Source organism: Phocoena phocoena, chromosome 5 (genome assembly GCF_963924675.1).
Source record: "Phocoena phocoena chromosome 5, mPhoPho1.1, whole genome shotgun sequence".
NCBI classification, from domain to species: Eukaryota; Metazoa; Chordata; class Mammalia; order Artiodactyla; family Phocoenidae; genus Phocoena; species Phocoena phocoena.
This window is the reverse complement of record NC_089223.1, coordinates 5432518-5455963: the sequence shown is the minus strand read 5'-3', so window position 1 is coordinate 5455963 and position 23446 is coordinate 5432518. Positions and strand designations below refer to the sequence as shown.

At 38.8% G+C, this 23446-nt stretch overlaps 1 protein-coding gene across 1 annotated transcript in view; it reads left to right on the top strand.

Moving 5' to 3' along the window:
- The first annotated feature begins 547 nt into the window (after nt 1-547).
- Nucleotides 548-23446, top strand: part of NAF1 (nuclear assembly factor 1 ribonucleoprotein) — a 38088-nt gene continuing 15189 nt past the window's right edge. Inside the window, exons 1-5 of the mRNA XM_065878222.1 lie at nt 548-801; nt 2963-2968; nt 3227-3392; nt 16608-16701; nt 20069-20151. Coding sequence (XP_065734294.1) covers nt 548-801; nt 2963-2968; nt 3227-3392; nt 16608-16701; nt 20069-20151 — 603 coding nt within the window. The remainder of the gene's footprint in view (nt 802-2962; nt 2969-3226; nt 3393-16607; nt 16702-20068; nt 20152-23446) is intronic.

Below are 23446 nucleotides of genomic sequence, written 5' to 3'. Positions count from 1 at the left end.
GATGGATGGTCATCGTGCTTGCTGTCTATCCACGGCTGGAACTCCATTTAACTTTAAGGAAGTCTACTAGAAGTGCCTGCTCAAGGATTCCTGGCTCAAGTTTCTGATGTGTACGGTCTCGGCCCATCAGGCATCTCCCTGTCCTGTCATCCCTCCTACCAGTCTCCGCCTCCGCGGAATTGTCCCAGATCCTGCAGCAGCTGCAGGAAAGTCTCTCCATCCCTCTTTGCGGAGTGAGACGCACTTCCCAAGACGCAGGAAATTCGGCGGCTTTCGGACCCCGCGGTGCAGGCTGCAAAGGCCTGCGGCCCGGCCCCGGCCCCGGGGCCCGGCCCCGGCCCCGCCCCAGAGAACGCCGTCGCGTCTCGTTACGTCACGCGCTGCCGGAAGTGCGGCTGCGTGCACGGCGGGGGCACGTCTCCGGACGGCTCCGCGCGCTGTTCCGCGTGCAGCTCCCCGAGCAGCGCGGGAAGCGGCCCCCGCTTCGTTGTCGCCTCCGCCGCCGAGGTGGTGTATCTCCCCGCGCGGGCGCCCCGAGCGCGGTGCCATGGAGGTGGTGGAGGCCGCCGCCGCTCAGCTGCAAACTCTGAAATTCGGTGGCGCCGGCGTCGGGGTTGACCAAGGTCTGGCCGTGCCGGCTCCGGACCCCGCTCCGGTCGCAGCACCGGGGGCGGACGAGGGGGCCCCGGACCTTGCGGGGGAGCAGCCGCCTCAGCTCTTCCCGCCGTCGCTCCCGGAGCCGCATCCCGGAGGGAGCAGCCTCGAGACGTCGGACTCCGACTCGGACTCCGACTCGGACAGGTCGGGCGCCCGGCGGTCCGGGGCGCGGGGCCCGGGGTGGGCTCGGGGAGCGGGAGGGCCCGGGGAGCCGGGGCACGTTCCTCGCCGCCCCCTGTGGATCGCGCTCGGGGCCTGAGCATCGCCGTCAGGGCCCCTCGTCCCCGAAGTCTGGGGGTCTTGTGTACACCATATCGTTTTCAGCTAGAGTATAGGAAGTCTGTGGCTATAGGGTTGTTCCGTGACCAGTCGTGTGGCGTGTCCTTGGTGGTTATAGCTTATAGTTTGGGGCAGAGCCGACTTTTCCCCATCCAGTTTAGTGTGTGCGCTTGTTTGTGGAGCCAGATAAATGGAGCATCAGGTGAAGGATTTTATGTGTTTACAAGTTGGGTCCCGGCAGTTTTGTTCGTAGAAGCTTTGTGGTGAGGAATTACTAATGAAATTAGCGAAATATTGTTATTTTACTGTTACTGCAGGCTTCCGTAGGTTTTATGAGCCACCTCCCCCCTCCCTCGCGGTGTCTTTTAAATATGAAAGTTTTGTGGAGGGAGGGGACTTCGGCGTGACGTTACTACACCACGCTGCACATCGTCTACAAGTGTTTGGGTCTTGTGCGACGCGGTTAACAAAATAGATACTACCCCTGCCCTGCATTCTGCTGAGAGGGACGAAAAATAAAAGTAAACATACCAATCAGACAATGAGTTGGTGAAAATTACCACGAAGGAACAAGCTAGGCACTGAGAAAGTAACAGGAGAACCCTCTGGCCATGATAAAGTTTTACTTCTTATGGGTGGAGAAACTATTGAAGAATTTTTGAGCAGATGATTGACATGCTCAGGTTAACGTTCTGCTGTTTTGCTCTGTGGATAAGGAATTGAACTGGGCTCAAGAGTGAAAGCAGAATGGGCAGGGTTAGTGTGGAAGCAGTTAGAAAGATGTTCCGTTAGTCCACGACGTGACCATGTTTGGATTGAATGTTTTGGCATCTCCCTGATCAGGGTCGCTAGTAGATGTTGTAGTGGCCGAGTCAGAGAGGCAGCAGTCGGGTGGATGGTGGTGCTTGTTTACTGGGATGGGGGCTGTAGATCAGTAGGAGTATTAACTTCGGACAGCTAATTTGAGGTTTCCCTCACAACAAATTGGAGATGTCCCGTAAGCAGTAGGATGATGAGTTTAGAGTTCAGAGGACAGTTCTGGTATGGAGATGTAAATTCGAACATCAGATTACAGATGAAACTTACTTGAACTTTTTAATATGGATGTTTTCAAACTCATACAAAGTACAGAGAGTAATAAAATGAGTGAACATATACTCATCACCAAACTTGACACTTTCCAATATTTTGCTAACTTTGTTTTATCTAACATTTCTAGCATTTTTTTTAACCTGGTAGTGTTAAAACAAATTTCAGACAGCATGCCACCTTACCTGTAAATTCTTTACTATTCATCTCTGATAAAATACTTTTTACATAACCACCATGTCATTATAAATCATAATAAAATGAATCCTAATTCCTTAATATCACCTAGTACACACTCTGTATTCAGATTTTTCTAGCGGAATAGGAGTCACGTTTACCAGTTTTATCATTGACTGAGAATGCAATAGCTTGAAATGATTCCAAGGTTTCTACCTCTGGTGACTGGATTGAGGACTAAACAAGGAAATAAAAGTAGAAGCTCGAAAACAGAAGCAGATTTAGTAAGGAGAATGCACTTTTTTCTTTTAACTTGTGAGTGTGAGATATGTGTAGGTCATTCATACCACAGTTGCTGGTAAGCAGCTAGAGATCAGGAGAGGAGCCTGGGGATATCAAGGCTGAAGATTTGGGAGTTATCTGCACATTGGTAATGATTGAGCTCATTGGAGTGGATGAGGTTATCCATGGAAAGAGTACCAGAGAAAGAGGAGAACATGGGGATGGGACTCTTAGAAACAGTACATACAAGGAGCTGAAGTGGCTGCCAGCAAACAATTTAAGAGGAGATTTACTGGCACTGAGAATTGCTGTGGAAGTCAAGGGCTAAAGGAGATTTCAGAGAGTAGTGTTCAGCATGGTTAGTAACTTTGAGGAGTTTCCAAATTGAAGACTGAGAAGAAACTCTCTTGGCTTAGTTGTGATTTGGTCCTTGGTGACTAATAAGAGAGGTGCCTTTCCCAGAATTCTCTTCTGTCAGTGATTTGTCACATGCTTAATTATATTCAGAGTGTGGCATGACACATGAGGCAGTTGTAATAAGAGGGTTTGGGTTATAGCAGGGATTTTGTGATCAGTGGATTAAAGACTGCTTTCCAAATACCATAGTCAGTTTCGAAATGCTAAGCTTTTGAACAGCAGCCATAAACATCTAGTAAGGTAGATATTTCCTAGTTGAATAATCGTATTTTGGTACCCTCCTAATAATGCTTTTGTACTGTTTTCAATTTTTTCTTGTCTACAGTGAAACAGATTCCGATAGTTCAAGCTCCTCTTCTTCCTCATCATCATCCTCATCGTCTTCGTCCCGTATATCCCTCCCTGCAGTGCTGTCAGATGGAGATGATTTACAAGTTGAGAAGGAAAATAAGAATTTTCCTCTTAAAACAAAAGATGAGTTACTTCTAAGTGTAAGTACTTAGATTTGTTACTGAATTTAATTTGCATGTTCTAAAATATTTTATGGTACCAGTATTGATCTCATTTGGCCTATATCTGCTCCATAAATTTGAATACCTTTCTCAGCTTTTATTGGTCATACCTTTGCCATGCCTTGGCTTTCTTAAGTAAAAGAAAGTATTGATCTGAATAATTTCTCAGGTTGCTTCCAACGCTAACATTTGACAGTTGTGCTGGGCATCCAGTTTGGCTTGCTGCTTTGCATTTTTTATCTTCCCTAAAGAGTGTAAAGATTTTTTTTTTTTTTTTTTGCTCTACAACTCAGGAAATTTTGCTAAGTAGCAATTGAAATTTTTTTTTAATTGACTGCATTTGGAGAAATAGTGAAATTAGGTCAGTTGCACTTTTGAGGATTTATATTTACTTGAAGTTTTTGCAGTGTTTTCATTATTACAGTTGGAAAAAACTTGTTTATTGTGGATTGGTATTGACATTTGATAGGTTTGGTCTATGAATTTAACTCTTGTGTGCTTATTTCCTTCTAAGCTGTTACTAGGAGGTTGATGGTTGAATGAAACCTTATGATCCAAGAGGAAAGTCTTCTCAGAATTTCACAGGATATTGCCACATGTTTATTCTCCCCACTCCCACGTGTACTTTAGTTATTATTAAAACTTTTAAAAACCTTAATGATCACTGACTGTAATGATATAATACTTAAATCAATGAAGTAGTAAAGCAAGATTTGAAAAAAAATTTTAAAGCCTAGAGTCATTCAGGCACCTTTTCATGACTGTATTCACTCGATATTATTTCCTTTTTCTCGTTGTAAGAAATTTCCTATCTCACTTAACACCTCATGTATTGAGAACCCTTGGATTTGTATGCAAATTCGTCATTGATTTATATTTCCCTAGTATAGACATTGATCTCTGTCAGTGGTCTTTTTACACAAAGCCTCTCCCAACTTATGATTATTTTCTGAAAGTACTGGGAAATTTGATCTATTCCCTGTATCTTGATCACCTTTTTATTTAAGTTCTCTCTTAGAGTATAAGAATCAACAAATAAAGGACCACAGTACTTTGATTTATGTATGTGTTTCATTTTCTTATTTATCTTACTAGACCTGGAATTTTTCCCTTGGAATTTAATGCAAAATATTAGTCGATATACTTAGGTATTTTTCTGGATAGAGTGCTCGTATTTTCATCGGAAAGTCAAAAAGGGTCTGTGTCCATAGAGGCCAGGAACCACGTTCTTGAGGACTGAGTTCAGACCTGGTCTTCACGGCTCCCTTAGTGCCCAGCAGAGTGCTTTTCGGTTGTGGGGTTCTCAGTCAACGGTAATATGTGATTGTAGAATGGGTGAGTGAACAGGCATCTTACATTCACCCACTTTTAAACTATTACAGCACACCTGCCATATGCCAAGTGCTGTAAACAAGACCCATCCCCTTTCTGCTGTCATAGTACCTACTGGAGAGAGAGGGAGAGTAAATGAAGCAGAGACAAATACAGTCACTTGCTGGAAGTGCTGTTGAATTGTGAGTGTATGCTTGGCTCATATCAGAAAATTGCATTTTTGCTGGGAAGGAAAGTGTGTTAGCTTTTAAAACTTGGAATAGTGTGCTGCTCTGTTCCTTTTTGTGCCAGTTCTGAAGGATCTTTGGGAAGGATGGAAGGGGCAATTATAGTCTTTATTTTTAAATTTTGGATTCTTAGCTAGCTGTTTACTTTATATTTTCATGATTAGGAAATAAATGTACTGCAAGTTCCTAGTCTTTTAAGCCACTCTGGTGCCAGAGCTAGGTGCAGGAATGAGTTCTCTGGTCTGCCCTAAATCTTTTTGACTTAGGATCTGAAAGAGTATCTGAGGACTCCTTCAGGACCTTAGCTCTGAAGTTCAAGGGAAGAGAATGACTTGACCCTGAACACCAAGGATGGTGTGGCTACAAGTACTCAGTATCTTTAGGACTCTGCTCTTTTTCTGTTGCTCCGTAGGTGTTTCTGCGCAGGGCTGGTGGCTTGGCCACTGATACTTCTGTATGAAAGCCATGGAGAGAACTTGTGCTGGTTTACCTGGGGCTCAGTACTCAGGCCTGAACAAATAATTGAGTCTAGTGAGATGGGTATTCGGATTGCCTGGACATGAGTTACCTAGTCACTGCTGTTCTTGTGGAGAGTGTGTAGGAAAGTGTGTGCTTGAGAGAAAGCACACGGGTGAGTGTGAGAGCCAGGTGACAGAAAGGAAGCGTGAGAGCGTGTGGAATTTGAGGAGGGCGGGAGCTGGGTGGGTGTTTTCAACCCCATGCAAACCACAAGGAATGGGTTCTCGGTCACAGCAAAGGGAGGCTTAGAACACTTCAGATGGGGCTGCTGTTCTGTCAGTAATAGTATTTATCTTCTGTGGAGGGGAAGAGGGAAATAATAATACTTGGGAGCAGTTAATCACATGACTTATATTGGACTCTTGTGGCAGCAACAGCGACCCTCAAATTGCATCAAGAGAAGGGGGATTTGTTGGAAACTTACTTGGATAGGAAAGCCATCGGGAACCAAGCTAGCTCTTGGGGATGGCCGTGCTGTTTCTTTTGTACGCTTCTTGGGACTCTCATCGTTCTGAGTGTCGTATTCTTGTTTCCTGACTCACTTCTGTTTGCCTGCAGATTCATCTTTTTAATTCTCGCTTACACATGCATTTCTCTTCTTGCTCCTGGCTGTACGTCTGGCATCTCCTACTTTAAACTTCTCCACGAGCTGGCTATTAGCGCCATATTCTTTCCTGACTATGACAGCTTAGATTTGTCTTTTTTCAGAAGACGGCCGTCCACGCTTCCTGGGAAGCACCCCCTCCTTCGTTACAACCAGCTCTGGCTGGTATTGACCGTGCCATTTGTTCAGGTCTACTGGTGCGTGTCTTCTTAGGCAGCAGGGGTTGTGCAGCGGGACTGTTTGCTCTGTGTAGCCTATTAATTTAATTTCCTAATGAAATTCTGAAGAAGATGAGAGAAATATTCTGTGTTGTCTTTGCCAAAAGGCATACATAAATTAAAATGGGCCAGACAGTTAATACCAGTTTCAGAGTTTGTGCTGGATCATTGAGATCTTTAGAACATAGACATGCCCAGTTTAGCCCGGTTTTATGTCCTACCTCTTTATGAAGTATCTCATATGCTAGGCTGTTTGCTATTGTTGTTCAGGCATGCCGAGCTTAATTTTTACCTCTGTTTAGCCTGTTTGTCAAACAGGAATGTTGCCTTCCAACAATGGAAAAAATCTTTTCCATTGTTGCAAAGTTAGGTCCTAGTGATCTACCTACTAGCTATTGCGGATCTCTCATTGTAAGAATGTGGGAGCTACAGTGAGGTAACCTCGAGATTGTTCTTTTAGAATTAAACAGTTGCTTTTTAAAAAAATTTTAATTTATTTATTTTGGGCTGTGTTGGGTCTTTGTTGCTGCGTGTGGGCTTTCTCTAGTTGCGGCGAGTGGGCGCTACTCTTCGTTGCGGTGCGCGGGCTTCTCATTGCGGTGGCTTCTCTTGTTGCGGAGCACAGGCTCTAGGCACGTGGGCTCCAGTAGTGGCTCGCGGACTCTAGAGTGCGGGCTCAGTAGTTGTGGCACTAGATTTAAACAGTTGCAACAATCCCTTGGGATGACAAGATGTGGTTATAACTTGTTTTAAAAAAAGATGAGAGGAAGAGGAAAAACGAGGGATTGGTCAGCCATAGAGGCATTGGAAAGGAGAATAGACTTAATTGGCTCTTTTCTTAATGTCACAGTTATATAATATATGACAAAGTTAACCAAGTGGAATCATTCTTTTAGAACATAAACCCTTTAATGCTGAGAAGGTTTATATTAATATATAATCTATACAGTAAATGTAAAGCAGTATGCATATTACAGTTTTGGAACTACATTAAACCACATAGGGTTTATTCAGTGTTTCAGTGAATTGGAAAATTAGGTTCTATTTGAAGAACTTTCTCATCAATTTATGTTCTTAACTGTTCTTTCAAATAAATCTGATGTAATTAAAATTTAGAATCATAAGGACATTCATGGGATTGTGACATTGCAAAGTCTTGATCAGAAATGAATTGTATAAATTAGTACCTATTGAAAACCTGAAGTTTTTACATAATATTTTAAAATTATGATCACAGTGCTTTGGGGGATAAAACATAGATAATACTGCAATATAGATAATGTGTATTTATACATGTAATATAACATGACCAAGAAAAAAACTTAATGCTTGTAGGCAATTCTTGGTAAATTTACCTTCGTAATTTAGAGACTGCCTATATTATGTTGTATATTGTATATATACCATATATATACACAATATATGGTATGTAATTTACAATATACAGTATATAGGCAATATACAAATGCAATATATGTATATATACAATATACAGTATAATATAGGTAACATACAAATGCAGTACAATTAGGTTGACCCTTATAGTTGTAATTAGGGTGAGTACACTTTTTCTGATTCTGGCAGTGCAGACCCTTATCCTAACGTGAGGATATGGGAATACATGGGCCACCTCAAGTGGTCAGAAGTTACAGTGGATTATTTCACACTTTTGACTTCCCACCATCTTGAAATTGTATTGCACCTTGTTCTACAGTTAATAATCGTCGATTGAATGTGGTGTTTTCAGGGCCCAACTTGGTTTATGAGTTTTGTCCTAAATGCAGGCCTTGTTCAACTTCAGCTTTTTATGACTTTAGTATATCTGGAATTATTATATCATATCTTAGAATACCGATGGCACTTATTAGCATTCGCAAAATACCTGATATTTAAGAAATGGCTTATATACTTGAAAGGAGGTAGGTTTTCATTAATACTTGGTGCTTCTTAAAAACAGTGCTCAGATTTTTTTAAAAATTAAGATTTTGTGCTTCATTGCACAAAGTTTATTCAGTAAGGCTTGTATGAAGCACAAATAATCCTGAATAAATACTGATTTATTCAGTAGAGTATCCATATATACCCTGTGTATATACATGTATATGATCATTATTACACAGAAACATTCCATTTATTAGCTTTCTCCATCCCCAGTAGATTTAATAAGTGAGTTGTGATTGTTTTTAGAGAATAAAGACAAATGTCTGTAGAGAAGACTCCAGCTAGAGAGTGAGCATACACACTTGGCTGAAAGCAGAGTAACAACAGAGTTGATGACTGAATGCCTAGTGAATTGTACCAGGTACAGGAAGCTGAAGGATTGACAGAGTTGATGACTGAATGCCCAGTGAATTGTGCCAGGTACAGGAAGCTGAAGGATTGACAGAGTTGATGACTGAATGCCCAGTGAATTGTACCAGGTACAGGAAGCTGAAGGATTGAGTGGAAGGGGAGATGACAGTGGTCAGGGAACGCATCGTGGCTTGACCTTAGATTGAAAGGTGGATAGGATCTCCATAGAAACGGACAGGTGAGCAGAATAGGAAATTTCCCAGTGAAAGAACCAAGTCTGTTTGTTCACTCATCATCCATGGGAGTGTTTTCAATTCTAAAATGGATACTTTTTAACCTTTTCACACTTCTGAAAAGTTGGGACTAATAATGGATGGCAGTGATTAGCTTCACAGTTTTTTGGCAGTGCTTTTAATTTTGTGGTATATAAAGTCAGTGTCTGAGATTCCGTGAGGTGTGGACTCCTCAGTTAACATAAAAGATAATGCTTAGGGCTATATTCATCATTGAAGGTTTTTTCTTATGGAGATGGATTATGGTTTTATTTTACTTTTATATTTATGCTAGTTAACTTTCGAGAGTATTCTTATGAGCTTTGTTTTTGTGACAATAATTTTAGAGAAAGATGGGATGAGAACATTGTAGTTTACTACAAAAGGAGAATATAAAGAAGATAAGAGAATATAAAGACATTTCAAAGAAGTGTTCACTTTCAACTTTTAGGTGAAAATATTTAATGGGCTAATGTGAATCTAGTGTCATATATGATAGGGTAATTGATGAGGGCAAATTAATGCTTGTTGGTGATGGCTAAAGGAATAGCTGAGTTCCACGGAATGTTGTAAAAGTACTTTCCGTGGAGAAGTTGATGAATCCGACTAAATGTTATATGAAGTCCTAGTTGACTCACAGTGTAGAGACCTAATCCATTCTTTTTTCCAATATGTTTTACCAGTTATAGGAAAAAAAAGTTAACAATCATGGCTCTCAGTACTCCAGAGATTGGATCCTACTTTCCAACCATATCTGAAAAGTGAAGGCTCACCTAATAGCATCAGGTAATTGGCCTCCACGTGCATGTCCTCTGTTCTTGGGTAACATGAGAAAGTGGTCAGATAACTTCATTCCACTTTCCTCACTTTTTAAAGTTCTCCCCAAACTGGCACCGAAAGGATTTGTTGCCATTTGGAATGTTTGATTCCTTTCCCGCTATATGCTGCCCTTTTTCTGTATTTGTGAGTGAAAACCCAAATCAAGGTTCTTCAGGTAATTTTACCTCAAAAGATCATAAGTTACTGATTTTTTTCCCTTTACCCCAATGATAAGTCTTCATAGAGCTAGGGAAGTCAAGACCATTGTAAGGTATGACTGTCTTCTCGGAGGGCCATTTTTGACCCATTAGCTCCTTCCGTTTTTGTGCTGGAAGTTTTAGGCACTGTTTTTTGACTGGTGTGTCTACAGTTTAAATTTTAATAGGGTGGATTTTTAATGTTCAGTGCTTCTCATTTGAATTTTCGTTTAACTGAGCAACCATGTAGGCCATAAAGATGTCTGAGAATCAGAATATAATCATATTCTTCTGATAGACAGTGGTTGATCTTTCACGCCTGCTTGAGAAGTGTGGTTAGGACCTTGCATTTCTTTAACGCCATAGCTGTGAACATCTGTTCTCCAGAATCAGAGTAACTTTGTTCAAGTCTGGTATGTAATTTCTGTATTAATGTTCTGTCTTTTTGATTGCATGCTGTTAAACATTTTTTTAAAATTGTATTGTTAATCACTTGTGTGAATTATTCAGAACTTTTTTTGCTTAGTTTCTCTCTATTTATAGCTAAGAAGCCTGAAGTAGTGAGTGGAGAGGAGCAGATTCAGAACTAGCATCAGGTGGACTCCAGTCAGCTCTGTTTTCAGTTACTGTTGTGGAGGCCTGCTTAGCAGCACTGGAATTTGATCATTTGAACTTCCTGATTATTTCCTTTCTGAATAATATAGGATAATTTGTCATGGTAAAGGCTGATTCTGTCATCTAATTTACGCTTTCCTACATCACTGTAAGAAACCCTACATTGCCTTTTAGTAAAGCCTTTGACTTGGAGGTGTAGAGTGTGTCAGAGTAGAGGATTGGATTTCTTTAGTATGTTGAATTTCAGGAGTTCATTTGCCAAATGCTGTGACTTTTTCTTTGCCTGATGATGCGAGTGAAATACTTTTCTTCCTTTCCTTGTCTACTCTTTGTTGTTACATTTGTCATTACATGTAAACATTTTGAATAAATATGTCCATAAAAACTTTTTACTTTTCTTTGATTTTGGATCAATAAAGATAATATTAATTTTATTTAAATGAGTACATAGGTATTTATATCTAGTTGCAGATACTGTACATCCAAAACAGTTGTTAGTTTGTTTTTAATTTTGGAAAATAACAATGATGACAACAGGGATTTATCACACACCTGCATTTCTGCCAGTGGAGTATTCAGGCTAGTGTTCACACCTAATATGGTGCGTGATGTCAATAATATGGCCTTAAAATTATACTTGTATTAATGGCCGAAAATAGATTGGTCCTCCTTTACCTGGGTATATATTGAGTAATGGAGGGCTCTTTGGTTGTGTAAGAGTGTAAAGCAGTGCTGTCCAGTAGATCTTCCTGCAGTGATGGAAATGTCCTATAGTGACCCTGTCTTCATACCATAGCTACAGAGCACTTGCATGTGGCCAGTATGACTGAAGACTGCAGTGTAAATTTTATTTAATTTTAATTAATTAAATTTAAATAATCAAATGTAATTAGTGTCTTGTATTGGATAAGCAGAATAGAAGGAGTCTTTTCTACTCCCTCATTAATCTTTCCATGGGGGTTGTAGGTAAACTAGGCTCATATGTTAATCTTCCTAAGCGGCTGTAAATAGCCTTTTAGTCTTTTGTTTTCATTGCACTTGATTTTGTTTATATGATGAAGGGTCCGGATTTCCCTCATCAGCTCTTCCTTCAGTTTTTTAGTTTATCGTTATGCCTCTTACTTCTGATTCTTTATATCCTCTGCACTGTCAAGGCTGTAGTGTACTTTAATATGTGTTCTGGCCCCTTGTTTTTGGTTATTGGAGTGTGTCTGTGTTTCTCCTCGTTTCTGTCACACACATACACATCCTCTCTCCACTCCTGGAAAAGCAAAGTGCTTGATTTTTGTTTGAAGGAGATTATGAGACAGAGCAGATTCATTCATTATCTTACCAGGGCAGCTTCTGTGTTATCAGCGGGCCAGGTGTTAATCTAATGGCTGTAGTAATGTTTGACACTGCAAAGCTGAGGTATCTGTGCATCAGTCCTGGGCAGTGAAGCTTAATTGGAAGCCTGCCTTTTTTACTTTGTTATTGAGAAGGTCGGGTTGAGGTCGTTTTCATTCCTTGAGGATTCTCTTTTGAATTTTAAGAATTGTATTTTCATTATCTAATTTCTGCTCTGACTGAAAAAGTCTGTGACCTCTTCTGAGATTTTTTTTTAGCTTGGACTGATGAGCTAAGCCAGTTCATTTTACTGAGCACCTACTATGTGCTCGCCATTGTTCCTACTATAGCAACAAGCAAGGCAGACCTGGTACCTATAGTTGTTGATGGATTTATTGTCTGGTTAGGGAAAGACTTTAAGCAGGTAAACAAATAGTATGTTAGACAGTAATGTATTTACAAGAGAGCAAAGCCACAGGATAATTTGATGAAGAGTGACTAGGCTTGGTGGTGGTGCAGTTCTTTAGATTAGTAGTTCTTTAAATTAGTAGATAAGGTAACTTGTGACATCTACATATCAAGATCAGATCTTGTATTAATGGTCTGACGTTGTAGTCCAGAAACTTTCCCTTTGAACCTTCTAAAGTTCTGCCTTCGAACCTGCCAAAAATCTTCGTGGAAAGCACATCCCTTGGATGAATTGTTGAGGGAGTTTGGGAGATTTTTTTCTCCCCCTTTTTCCTTCTCCTCTCCTAGTATGCTCGTTTAAGAGGAGCTAATATCTCTTTTCTCCCTTGATTCAGTCCCCCAAATGCTATTTCCAAAGCAAATATATTGCTTGACTTAACTGGACTTTCAAAGGCTCCAGAACAGGCTCTTAACCTGGAATTATACAAGGCTGGTTTTACTTCTTGATCTCGACCTGGAATTGCACTAGGCTGATTTCACTTTTCTCTTAACAAGTTATATGTATAATGTTTGGTTCTTTATATACCTTTTGTGTTCTGCAGAACATTTGGTATAGAGACTTCATGCATATCGCGTTTATAGGTAGGGTCTTTTACCATCAAGAAGCAGTTTGATGCCTTCATTGGCCTTTTTTAGGAATCTCAGAACTATGCATGCATTCCCCCATTACAGAGTACTGGGGTAGCTGAATTGGAATTAGAAGTGTGGTGTCTGTGTTCTAAGTTTTGGTTCTGCATGAGATCAGAGATCCTCCCCATTTGAAGGCAAAACTTTTTGTTCTGTTAGTACATAGGTTTGAAACAGGGTAGTAACAGGAGTTAAGGGAGTCTCCCAGACTGTGTTTTGACCACAGGTGTGAGTCCCTGCCTCACTACAGATATTCTGGCTTTGTTTACCTTCCCTTGTCTCCCTCATGCTGGATGTCTCATAGATGTCCTTAGAGCAGGACATCTGGACTCCATTAGACTCTGTAGTCTGACCTGCTCAACTTACAGTAAATTATGTGGTGATGATATCAAAAGATGATGAAAGGGCATTTGGTAAAGTTCAACAGTCATTTATGATTTAAAAAAACCAAACACACACAAATAGGAATAGGTGAATACTTTTCTTAACCTTATAAAAAGTTCCAATCAAAATGCAGTATTATGCTTACCGTTTGAAACATTCCTAATAGTCAGACATCGTGCTCACTATCATCACAATTGTATTGTGGTCATACCAACCAGTGTCATTTGAAAAGTGAAAAATGCGTTATACTAATACTGAAAAGGAGGAGGAGGACTTATTTTTTTTGAAAATATGGTAATACAGTGAATACACAAGAAAATCACTAGACATAAATCTCAGCATGGTGTTTTCTTGTGTTCAGACAATTTTAAAATTTGAAACTAGAGAACCGATGAAAGTGTCAGTGAATTTTAAGTCATCTTAGTATAGGGAAGGTCTTTCTAAATGTGACACGAGTTTTAAAATCGAAAAAAATGAAAAGATTGATGTATTTGGTGTAGTCAAATGCCAGAGTTTAGTAAACAACTTAAATGCCAGAAAACATGGTGAGAGGTAAGGGAGTGGATATTTGCTACGTAGTTGATAAAGAGCAAATGTTCTTAAAACCCCAAAGTTTTCTTATAAATTGATAAAAAGATAAACCTTCCAAAAGAAATGTGTATAAAGTATACAAGCAATTCATAAACACACTCAGGTAGCCAGGAAACATGTCGTCTTGATTAATGAAGAAAATCAGATTAAGGCAAGATGCTGTTTTAGACCTGTCAGATGGGCAAAGATTTAAAGTTTGCTTCTCAGTGATGGCAAGGATGTAGGAAAAGCTCTCATACATTTTTCGTGGAAGTGTGAATTGATGTAACCTTTTTGAAAAGAAATTTAGCAGTATCTGTCAAAATTAAAAATGTTTGTACCTTTGGATATAGCAGTTCCACTTGGAAGAATTTATCATAGGAGTTACACAAAGATATGTTTTAAAGAATGTTCATTGTATCATTTTGTGTAATGATAAAAATTAAAACTGCAGATAAATGTTGTATCAGGTGATTGGTATACTAATTTTAGGACATCTATACAGTGGAACTGTAAGAGTGTTTAAATAAAATAGATACTTATGTTTTGGTGCAGAAAGATGTGGAAGATATAATAGATAAAAAGGATAGCTTATATTACAATGTGGGTACTTTAATTAAGTGAAACATCAAAGTTAAATGTTAAGTTTGTCCGTCTAGTAAGTGTATTTGAAAGACTGTTAACAGCTATCTATGGAGAGGAACTGGAAGGTTGAAAGGAATAGGGTGGGGGGAATTTTTGCTTTTTACTTTGTATCCTTCTATACTACTTCAGTTTTTATTTTTTTTTAAAAAAGGGACATGTATAACTTCTGTACTTTAAAGTTAAAAAAGATCAAAATAGTACCAGAGTTTAGGTTTGCACCAAAACATAATTATATTGCATGGGCCTTAAATTCCTCCTAATAGAACACACAAAACAAGGAGCCTTCCATTTTGTGGTCAAATAGCATTTATTTATTTGAGAATAGTGCTGATTTTGTGTCCTAAGTGTTAACGGCATACAATCTGCCCTTCTACCCAGTTCAGAGGTTTTCATAAAAGATCTAACAGCATTTCCTCTTTTCTTCCTTTCCTCTACCTGCACAGTCCTGGCTTTATTTAACCAGCGGGCTTTATCACAGTCCAGAAGGAAGGAAACTTTTTGCTCTAGACCTTAACTATAATTTGGTGAGGCAGCGGGGCAGATTTCATCACTGTGCTGCTGCATTAGAAGATGCCATTCGCCTCTTGTAGGAGGCGCTACTCTCAGAGCCAGAGTCCTTGTGAGATGCCTGTCACATTGCCCTCTACCATTAAAGCCTCCTGCCTGCAGCTCCCAGCATTATAGTCCTCCAGTCTCATATTTCATAGGGTACGGGGTTTCTTTAGCTAAGAACTTCTTAAACAAGGCTGTTCCATGCCACATTTACCAGTTTGTTGTAACAACTGAACCCCCTTCTCTATTCTGATACACACATGGAGCATTTTCAAACCATGGTCTTTGCCAAGAAAAGGCTTTTCATATTTAATATGATAAAATGACAAGCGGTCGTCCTCTCCTTAAAATTCCGACATATAAAACACAATCATTTCCTTCAACACAGGCCAGGCTAACCATACAGAGGTACGTCTTCTGCATTGAGTTGGCTGAGACCCTTAATGTGGATTTTCATAACTACTCCTTGATCAGAAGGTAGCATCCGCAGAAGAAAGTTATGCGTTCGCTCTGGTTAAGTGATTTTGTTAAAAACCTCGATCTGAGTTCCCATAGAGGAAAATGATTACCCAGGATATGCTCATCTGCAATGTACTGTATAATTTAGGTTTTCCTGTCTTTTCTAACATTTCTCCCAAAGTTACCTTTTTTCTCTCAAACTAACCCCAACATGCCATTAATAAGATCTTTGCACTTTCAAGCCCTTCTTAAGGAAAAACTTCCTTCGAAGAATCAGTTGTGATCATTTAGCAAAGGTGAAGAATAGAAAGCTCTGTTTATTTAATTTAAAGCCTAAGGTCTGCTTTATTCTTAGATTTCTCTTCAACTTCATCTCTACTTCAATAGCTAGTTTCTGTAGCAGCTGACATTCAGTTAACAGCTGGGTCAGAAAAGAAATCTTTAGATGTAAAAAAAATTTGGATTTTAACCTAGACAGGGAAGATAATCAGGCAACACCTTCACAACTTTTTGGACTGAAGCTTACATTCTGTTTCCAGGAATTCTGTACTTTTTCTTGAAGAGGCCAGAAATTCATCTCTTTCATACAGCCCCAGAAAAGTTAGCTGTTTCTCTGTTCAGCTGTTTAACCACAGTCAAATTAATTAACCAACCACATTAAGGCAGCTCAGAGAACTCTCCTTGTGTGGAGAAACTGGAAATATTTCTCTTCGAATGGAATGTCTCTGGGAGTTACTGTGTGAGTTGTCTCTTTTCTTTACCTTGGATTCCTTAACAGCAGTTTTTGGGGGTAGGGGGAGGGTGGTTTCTTGTTCAAGTATGATTAGGAAAATCTAGAATGGTCTTCAGGCCTGTGTTCTTAGACACTAGATCGCTTGAGTCACTTAGGTGGGGAGATGTCGAAGGGGGGAGAAATGCTCAGACACTGAAAAGGACAACATCCAAGAGATGACAAGTACTTAATGTTATGTCTCAGAAACGGGTGTAGCACTCTACATGGAAACCGTCCTTTTTTTAAAAGTTAACTTGTTGAAGCTGGAGGAAGGTTAATGCTTTCTTATATTTCAGGAACTACCTACTGTTGAAGAACTCACTATTGTTCTGCCTGAAGGTATTGAATTAAAGCCTCTTGGGGTGGTTTCAAGTATTATTGAACAATTAGGTATGTAAATATTTTTATTAATAAAAATTATCATTTATATCCAAGCATGTACTAATAATGAAATCAAAGACTTTATGACTGGTAGATTTTCTCTGAAAGATGTAATAACACTTCATTTTACAGTCATTAGGTTTGAACAGATAAATTCAGTTTTTGCTTATACAAGTAATACATAAATACAGTGTCTTTATAAAAATTTAAAGTGTGCTTTTACTGACATACTTCTCCAGAATTTCTTTGATTTGGTATATTTTCTATTGCTGTTAAATTACTACAAATTTAGTGGCTTAAAACAACACATTTATTAGTTTACAGTTCTGTGGGCCAGAAGTGTGATATGGGTCCCACTGGCTAAAATCAAGGGGTCCATCAGGCTGAGTTCCTCTCTGGAGGCTCTGAGGGAGAATCCTCATATTCCTGACCTTGTCAGCATCTAGAGGCGGCCATCTTCCTTGGCTCATGGCCCCTTCCCTTCATTCTCAAAGCCCATAATGTAGCTTCTCTCTGACCTTCTTTCCTCATCACGTGTCTCTCTGACTAGAGCCTGGAAAACATTCCCTGCTTTTAAGGACTCCTTAGGTGGGGTCTACCCACATAATCCAGGATCATCTCCCGTTTCAAGCTCCTTAACCTTAATCACATCGGCAAGGTCTCCTTTTTTAACATAAAGTAACATCCACAGGTTCAGGGATTAGGGTGTCGATGTCTTTTTTTGTTTGTGGGGTGGTGGGTAGAGAACTGGTAATCTGCCTATTGCCTTTGATTTTATCTTATAAACATGTAAATTAGAAAGTTCTGTGATTTAACACATATTAATATCATGAAATATGAACCCACTGGAATACAGGGGAACTAGATTCTACAGATTTCTTTTAGCCCCAGGATGTGAAGTACGTATAGGAGAGACTTTGAAATTAATGTCGCTACCATTACCTCTCTAGTAATAGACTCCTAAAAATAGGACTCAGAGTTGACAAAGTCATAGGATTTCTTAAAAAATATTTTATTTTTTTATTTATGGCTGTGTTGGGTCTTAGTTGCGGCGTGCAGGATCTTTTGTTGTGGTGTGCGGGCTCTTCGTTGCAGCATGCTGGCTTCTCTCTAGTGTGGCGTGCAGGCTCCAGAGCGTGTGGGCTTTGTAATTTGCAGCGCATGGGCCCAGTTACCCCATGGCATGTGGGATCTTAGTTCCCCGACCAGGGATCGAACCCACGTCCCCTGCATTGGAAGGTGGATTCTCTACCACTGGACCACCAGGGAAGTCCCAAAGTTTTAGGATTTTTGAACTGGGAAAAAGACCTAAATTGTCCACCAGTCCTTAGTTTATGACTTAATAGGCATAGAAAAATTCAGGTCGGGGCTTCCCTTGTGGTGCAGTGGTTGAGAATCTGCCTGCTAATGCAGGGGACACGGGTTCGAACCCTGGTGTGGGAGGATCCCACATGCCGCGGAGCAACTAGGCCCGTGAGCCACAAGTACTGAGCCTGCGCGTCTGGAGCCTGTGCTCCCCAAGAAGAGAGGCCGTGATAATGAGAGGCCCACGCACCGCGATGAAGAGTAGCCCCCACTTGCCACAACTAGAGAAAGCCCTTGCACGGAAACGAAAACCCAACACAGCAAAAATAAATAAATAAATTTTAAAAAAAAAGAATAAGATCTTAAAAAAAAAAATTCAGGTCACTTGCTCTTGTGATCAGTCAATGGTAGAAATGGAAATCTGTCTTTTTGATCTTTTTATGTGTCCATATCACTATTTTAAAAATTAATTCTTATCTAATTTTGTAGTTTATTAATGAAAACTCCAATTAAAATGAAACTTTTTTACAAAAATCATAATTAAAACTCCTTACATCACTGTTGAGTCATTACATTTACTAGTTTTTGAATTATCTTATGGTATTTAATATGCACAAATAAGTCAGACAGGAATTTATTGGACCTGATGTATATAGAAGAAATTTAGGTCATAATGTTTATTCTCAAGGGAAAGAAATGTAAACTGTATGATACACATGGACTAACCCTTTTCGAGGATACTGTTTTGAATAACACATCTTAATAGACTAACAAAATTTTCAACCTGGTGGGAATAAAGAGTAGTGAATCAACAGCACATGTTACTGTTGTATCAATAAATGCTTGTTGCACACTGTTTGGAAAACTTAAAACATCTAACACTATTTGGACCTTTTACAGAAAGGAGTGTACAATAAGTATTAGTCCACTAGGTTGTGGTGATAGCTCTGTCTGGATTTGACCATGTAATCATGTTAATCTCTTGAGGACTATTTTCTTACCTTCCTATAAAATGAGGGTTTTGGATTAGGTGATTTTTAATTTTCATATAATTTTTGACTCCTTGAGAGGGGGATTGGGAGGGAGAGAAGACTGAGAATAAATTCTGCTCACTGTTATTACCTATCCTTGTCATCTTTATTCCAGGAGCAGATCTAACTCAAAAATTGTTGACCTGTGATCTGTTCCTTATGTGTATGTTCAGAACTTAGAAGCACTAGCTCTTGAAATTAATTGGGATACAATTGAAAATCTTTGAGTGGATTTTAATAATCTGAACTAATATTTCAAGTGGATATTCAAGTGGAAATATTTCAATATTTCCACTAATTTTCCAAGTGGAGATGGCATTATCTGTTTAATGTGACAGAGTATTCTTGTTTGTTGCTTTAATTTTCTAAGAACCTATTGTATGTGTGTGTGTCTGTTTGAGGTGTGTATGTTTGTTTTCCTCTTTGCTGTGGTAGATTGGTTGTTTGACATTTGTGGCACTTACAGGAATTGGAGATTCTGCTAGACCAGTGGAATAATGCTTTTTGCCTTTTGAGAAGGGAAATGATAAAAATTACTGGGAGTTCTATCATTCTTACTTCAGCTGTTCAGAGGAAAATATATTTGTGAAATCGAACTTTTTCATATATCAGTAAGTAATCAGTGCTTTACAGAAAAGAATTTCTAGGGTGAGAAAGAAGACTGATTTCTTCTAAAACAGGAGTTAGTGACTAAATGTGAGATTATTCTTTTTGGGGTAAAAATTGCTTGAGAAAATGATCAGCTTGAATTTGTTGTCTTAATGGATGATTCCAATTTTTTGTGAGATTTTGTACTTTAACTTTTTTTTCTTAGAACTGTAGCTTTCATATAAAATAAAATAATGTAGAATTTATTTCCCTGTGCTACTTGGTAATAAATAGACTTTGTTTTTTTATCCAAGAGAAATAGTTACTGAGGTATATTATCCCACCTTAAATTTCATTTTAAATTATGTTGGAATTAAAACCTAAATTCTCATTTAAATTCTACATTATCTTCTGATTAAATCTTGAAATAATCTTTTTGTTTCGTTTTTCAGTAATAATTGAATCTATGACTAACGTACCTCCAGTTAATGAGGAGACTGTAGTTTTTAAAAGTGATCGACAGGCAGCAGGAAAGGTTTGTAAAAAATATTCACATCCTACTAATTATCCTGTTTCTTTGTTGATTGCTTTTTCTGACTTTCACTGTCTTAAAAAGTTTATTAATTTTAGTACATGAGCAATCTAGAGCTCTCAAATTTTGGTACATTCCCGATTTTCTTCAGTACTTCGTGTCTGCCTTTACATTGGTTTAATACTGCTTATTATCCTTTGCTGTTTGTGTCATTAAATACACATGTATACAGTTTTTTCCTGATGTATGTCAGGTTGTTTGCCAGGCAGTGGGTCTGTGTATTGAATAAGATACAGTTCTTCCAGGTACTCAGTTAGGTGCAGGAGGCTTTCCACTGCATAGTTGTTCATACACTTTTTTGGTTTGTGAGGCCCTTTGAATAGTGACTCTCAAAACTTTTTAGACTTTGCCTTCCTCAGGTGGAAGCTGAGAGTGGAATATTTCAAGTGGAAAAAGATTTCAGTGATAGCAGTAAAGTGTCACTGTAGGCACTTTCTGGGGAATCATGAATATGTGTATCATCGAAAGGTTGGGTCCCTTTTAACGTCTTACTAATGGAACAGCCCCACATGCTGCATGTCCAACCTTAAGAGGGAGGAAAGACCCCACATTTTACCCAGCAAATAACAATTCAGAGCGCTCAGCAGAGGACGTAAAACCGTCCAAGATGAAGAATGTAAATACCAACCAGGTGTTCTTTTTCTGGCAGCAGGGACAGAGTTATCTTCACCTCGGGACTCCCCACTGTGTGTAGTACAGTCCTTTGTAAATTATATGTGCTGAGTAAATATGTATTGAGTTGAAAACAAACAGGTAAGAAACCAGCTGCTATCTTTGGAGAAGCAACTTTCTGGGTTTATTTTTTCCTAGATAAACAACAGTTGGTGTCTTTTTTTGTTTGGAGAGATATAGTTTGTGTTTAATCAGAAAATAGCATATATTTTGAACTATATTATTAGATCAACTCACATAACTTTCCCTTTTCTATGCCTTTTCCTGCTGTTCTATTCTAACTCAAATTAGAAAGGGATCAGGCTTTTATCAGGGTCCTGCCACCCTGCACTACCTACTTTTTAGGTCACCAGACTAATTTACCAAAGAGAAATGAGTCTCTTACGATTGCAAAGCAGTCAGCAGCAGAATTAATTGGGGTCTAGAGCTAATACTTTTTGGCAAAAAAGTTTGCAAAGTTTGCAAAGAGAAGAAAGACTTTTTAATACTGAAGGATGGTGCTGTGCTTTTCTCCCTTTCAAATACTTAGGCTTAGTACTTTTGTTTCAAGTATGAATCTCAGTGCTTTTGATTCAGAGGAAGAAGTACTGCAATACAGAACAAACCCTATTTACTGCTGGTGCCTTTGTAAGGGGTTAGAGAGATTCTAGGGGCTTAACCTTGGAGGCTGTTGAGAGAGAGAGGAGTAGAAGTGGGTGGACACTGCTGGGGAGGGAGCTCTCCATGCACAGGCAGGCTGGTGTGCCTCCTCAGGGGAGGCCAGGTAGCAGAGGCAAGGGAAATGCACTTCCTGCTCTTCTTGACTGAATTGAAACTGATCATTTCCATGATTCCTTTTATTTATGATTTTCATGACAGTTCCTTTTTCTTTAATAGCTAACTTAGACAATTTCAATTTCAGTATACTCAACACTTCACTAATTTTGAAAACCTCTAAACTCGCATTTCTTATATCCCTCAGTACATTTGAATTTTCAATCCTGAATAATACTAATACTCAGCCCTTGTGTCATTTGACCTTGGAACAAGTTGGATAAAAATATAATATTTACATCTTTAACTTTAGCTATGTGGTATAAGTCTAGAAAGAAAAATTAAATCTCCAAATTTTACATAGAAAGCTTTGTAAATTCAGGAAGTGACAAGTCTTTGAAAAATATTTGATTATAAATCTAAGCACCTTGAAATAATCCCCAAGATAATGGTGGAGGTGTGGAGGGTTGAGAGTATCAGTTAAACAAACCAGTGATCAGAAAATGAAATTGAATCTCTTAGATATTTAGCATATATTATCCAGACACTAAATTGGTTTTATGTTTAATGTTAAACCTTTGCACGTCCTTCCTTTTCCCTCTCCTCTTCAATAATAATGATCAGCTACAGTGTCGAATGTTTTGTGTATATTGTAAAATTCACTGAAACTCTGTAAGGAAGTGGAATTATCCCCATTTACTCAAAAATCACAATAGCTAAAAAGGAACAAAGTGGAGTTTACAACCCAGGTGGTCTGATTTTTTTTTTCCCCTTCCACCTCCCTCCCTCCCCCTTTCCCACTGATTTAAGGAGGGCAACCTCAGATTTGAATTTCTACTTTTGCACTTTAATCCTAATAATGATTAGTTCCTTTTGATAATTAGTGAATGGAATTCCATTTTTAATGTGAGTTCTTTAATATTAGGGGATTTTAAAAAAGTGACCAACCTATATCACCTGTTATATCTATATAACTTGAATTTCTTTGCATTTAGTTTTGAGCATTTGTTCAAGCAGGTTTTGTTTTCGTTATTTTTTGTTTTACTTTTTAACAAATGAGAACTTTAATAATCAAAAATCAGCAACTGAGGATGTAATAAGATAGGTACTTTTAATGCAGTTGGTTTAAATTGGTCTAAGGTATTTGGAAAGTTGTTTAGTAGGTTAAATCAAGAGTTTTAATAATAATCATGCTTTTGGCTCCAATAATTCCATTCCTTACAAATCAGTTTTCAGGAAATCTGAAGTACAGAGATTTACAGATAAAGGTGTTCATTACGGGGCAGCAGTTCTTACACTGAACAAATTAGAAGCTGTCTCAGTGTTCTACAATATAAGACAAATTAAATAAATTCTGCTAAATGTATAAAAGAGTGTTAAATAGCCACAGAAATTATGCTTATGAAGAATACATTTAACATGAAAAAACTTCAAGAAACTTTAGGTTTTAAAAGAGAGCAATAGATCAGTGGAACAGGATAGAAGACCCTGAAATAAACTCACGTACCTTACGGTCAATTAATTTACAACAAAAGAGGCAAGCACATTACAATGGGGAAAAGACAGTCTCTTCATTCAGTGGTGTTGGGAAAACTGGACAGCTAAATGTGAAAGAGTGAAATTAGAACATTCTGTAACACCGTATTACAAAAATAAACTCAAAATGGATTAAAGAGTTAAATGTAAGACAGGATACTATAAACCTCCTAAAGGAAAACATAGGCAGAACACTCTTTGGCATAAATCACAGCAGTATTTTTCCGTCTCCTAGAGTAATGGAAATAAAGGCAGAAATAAGCACATGAGACCTAAT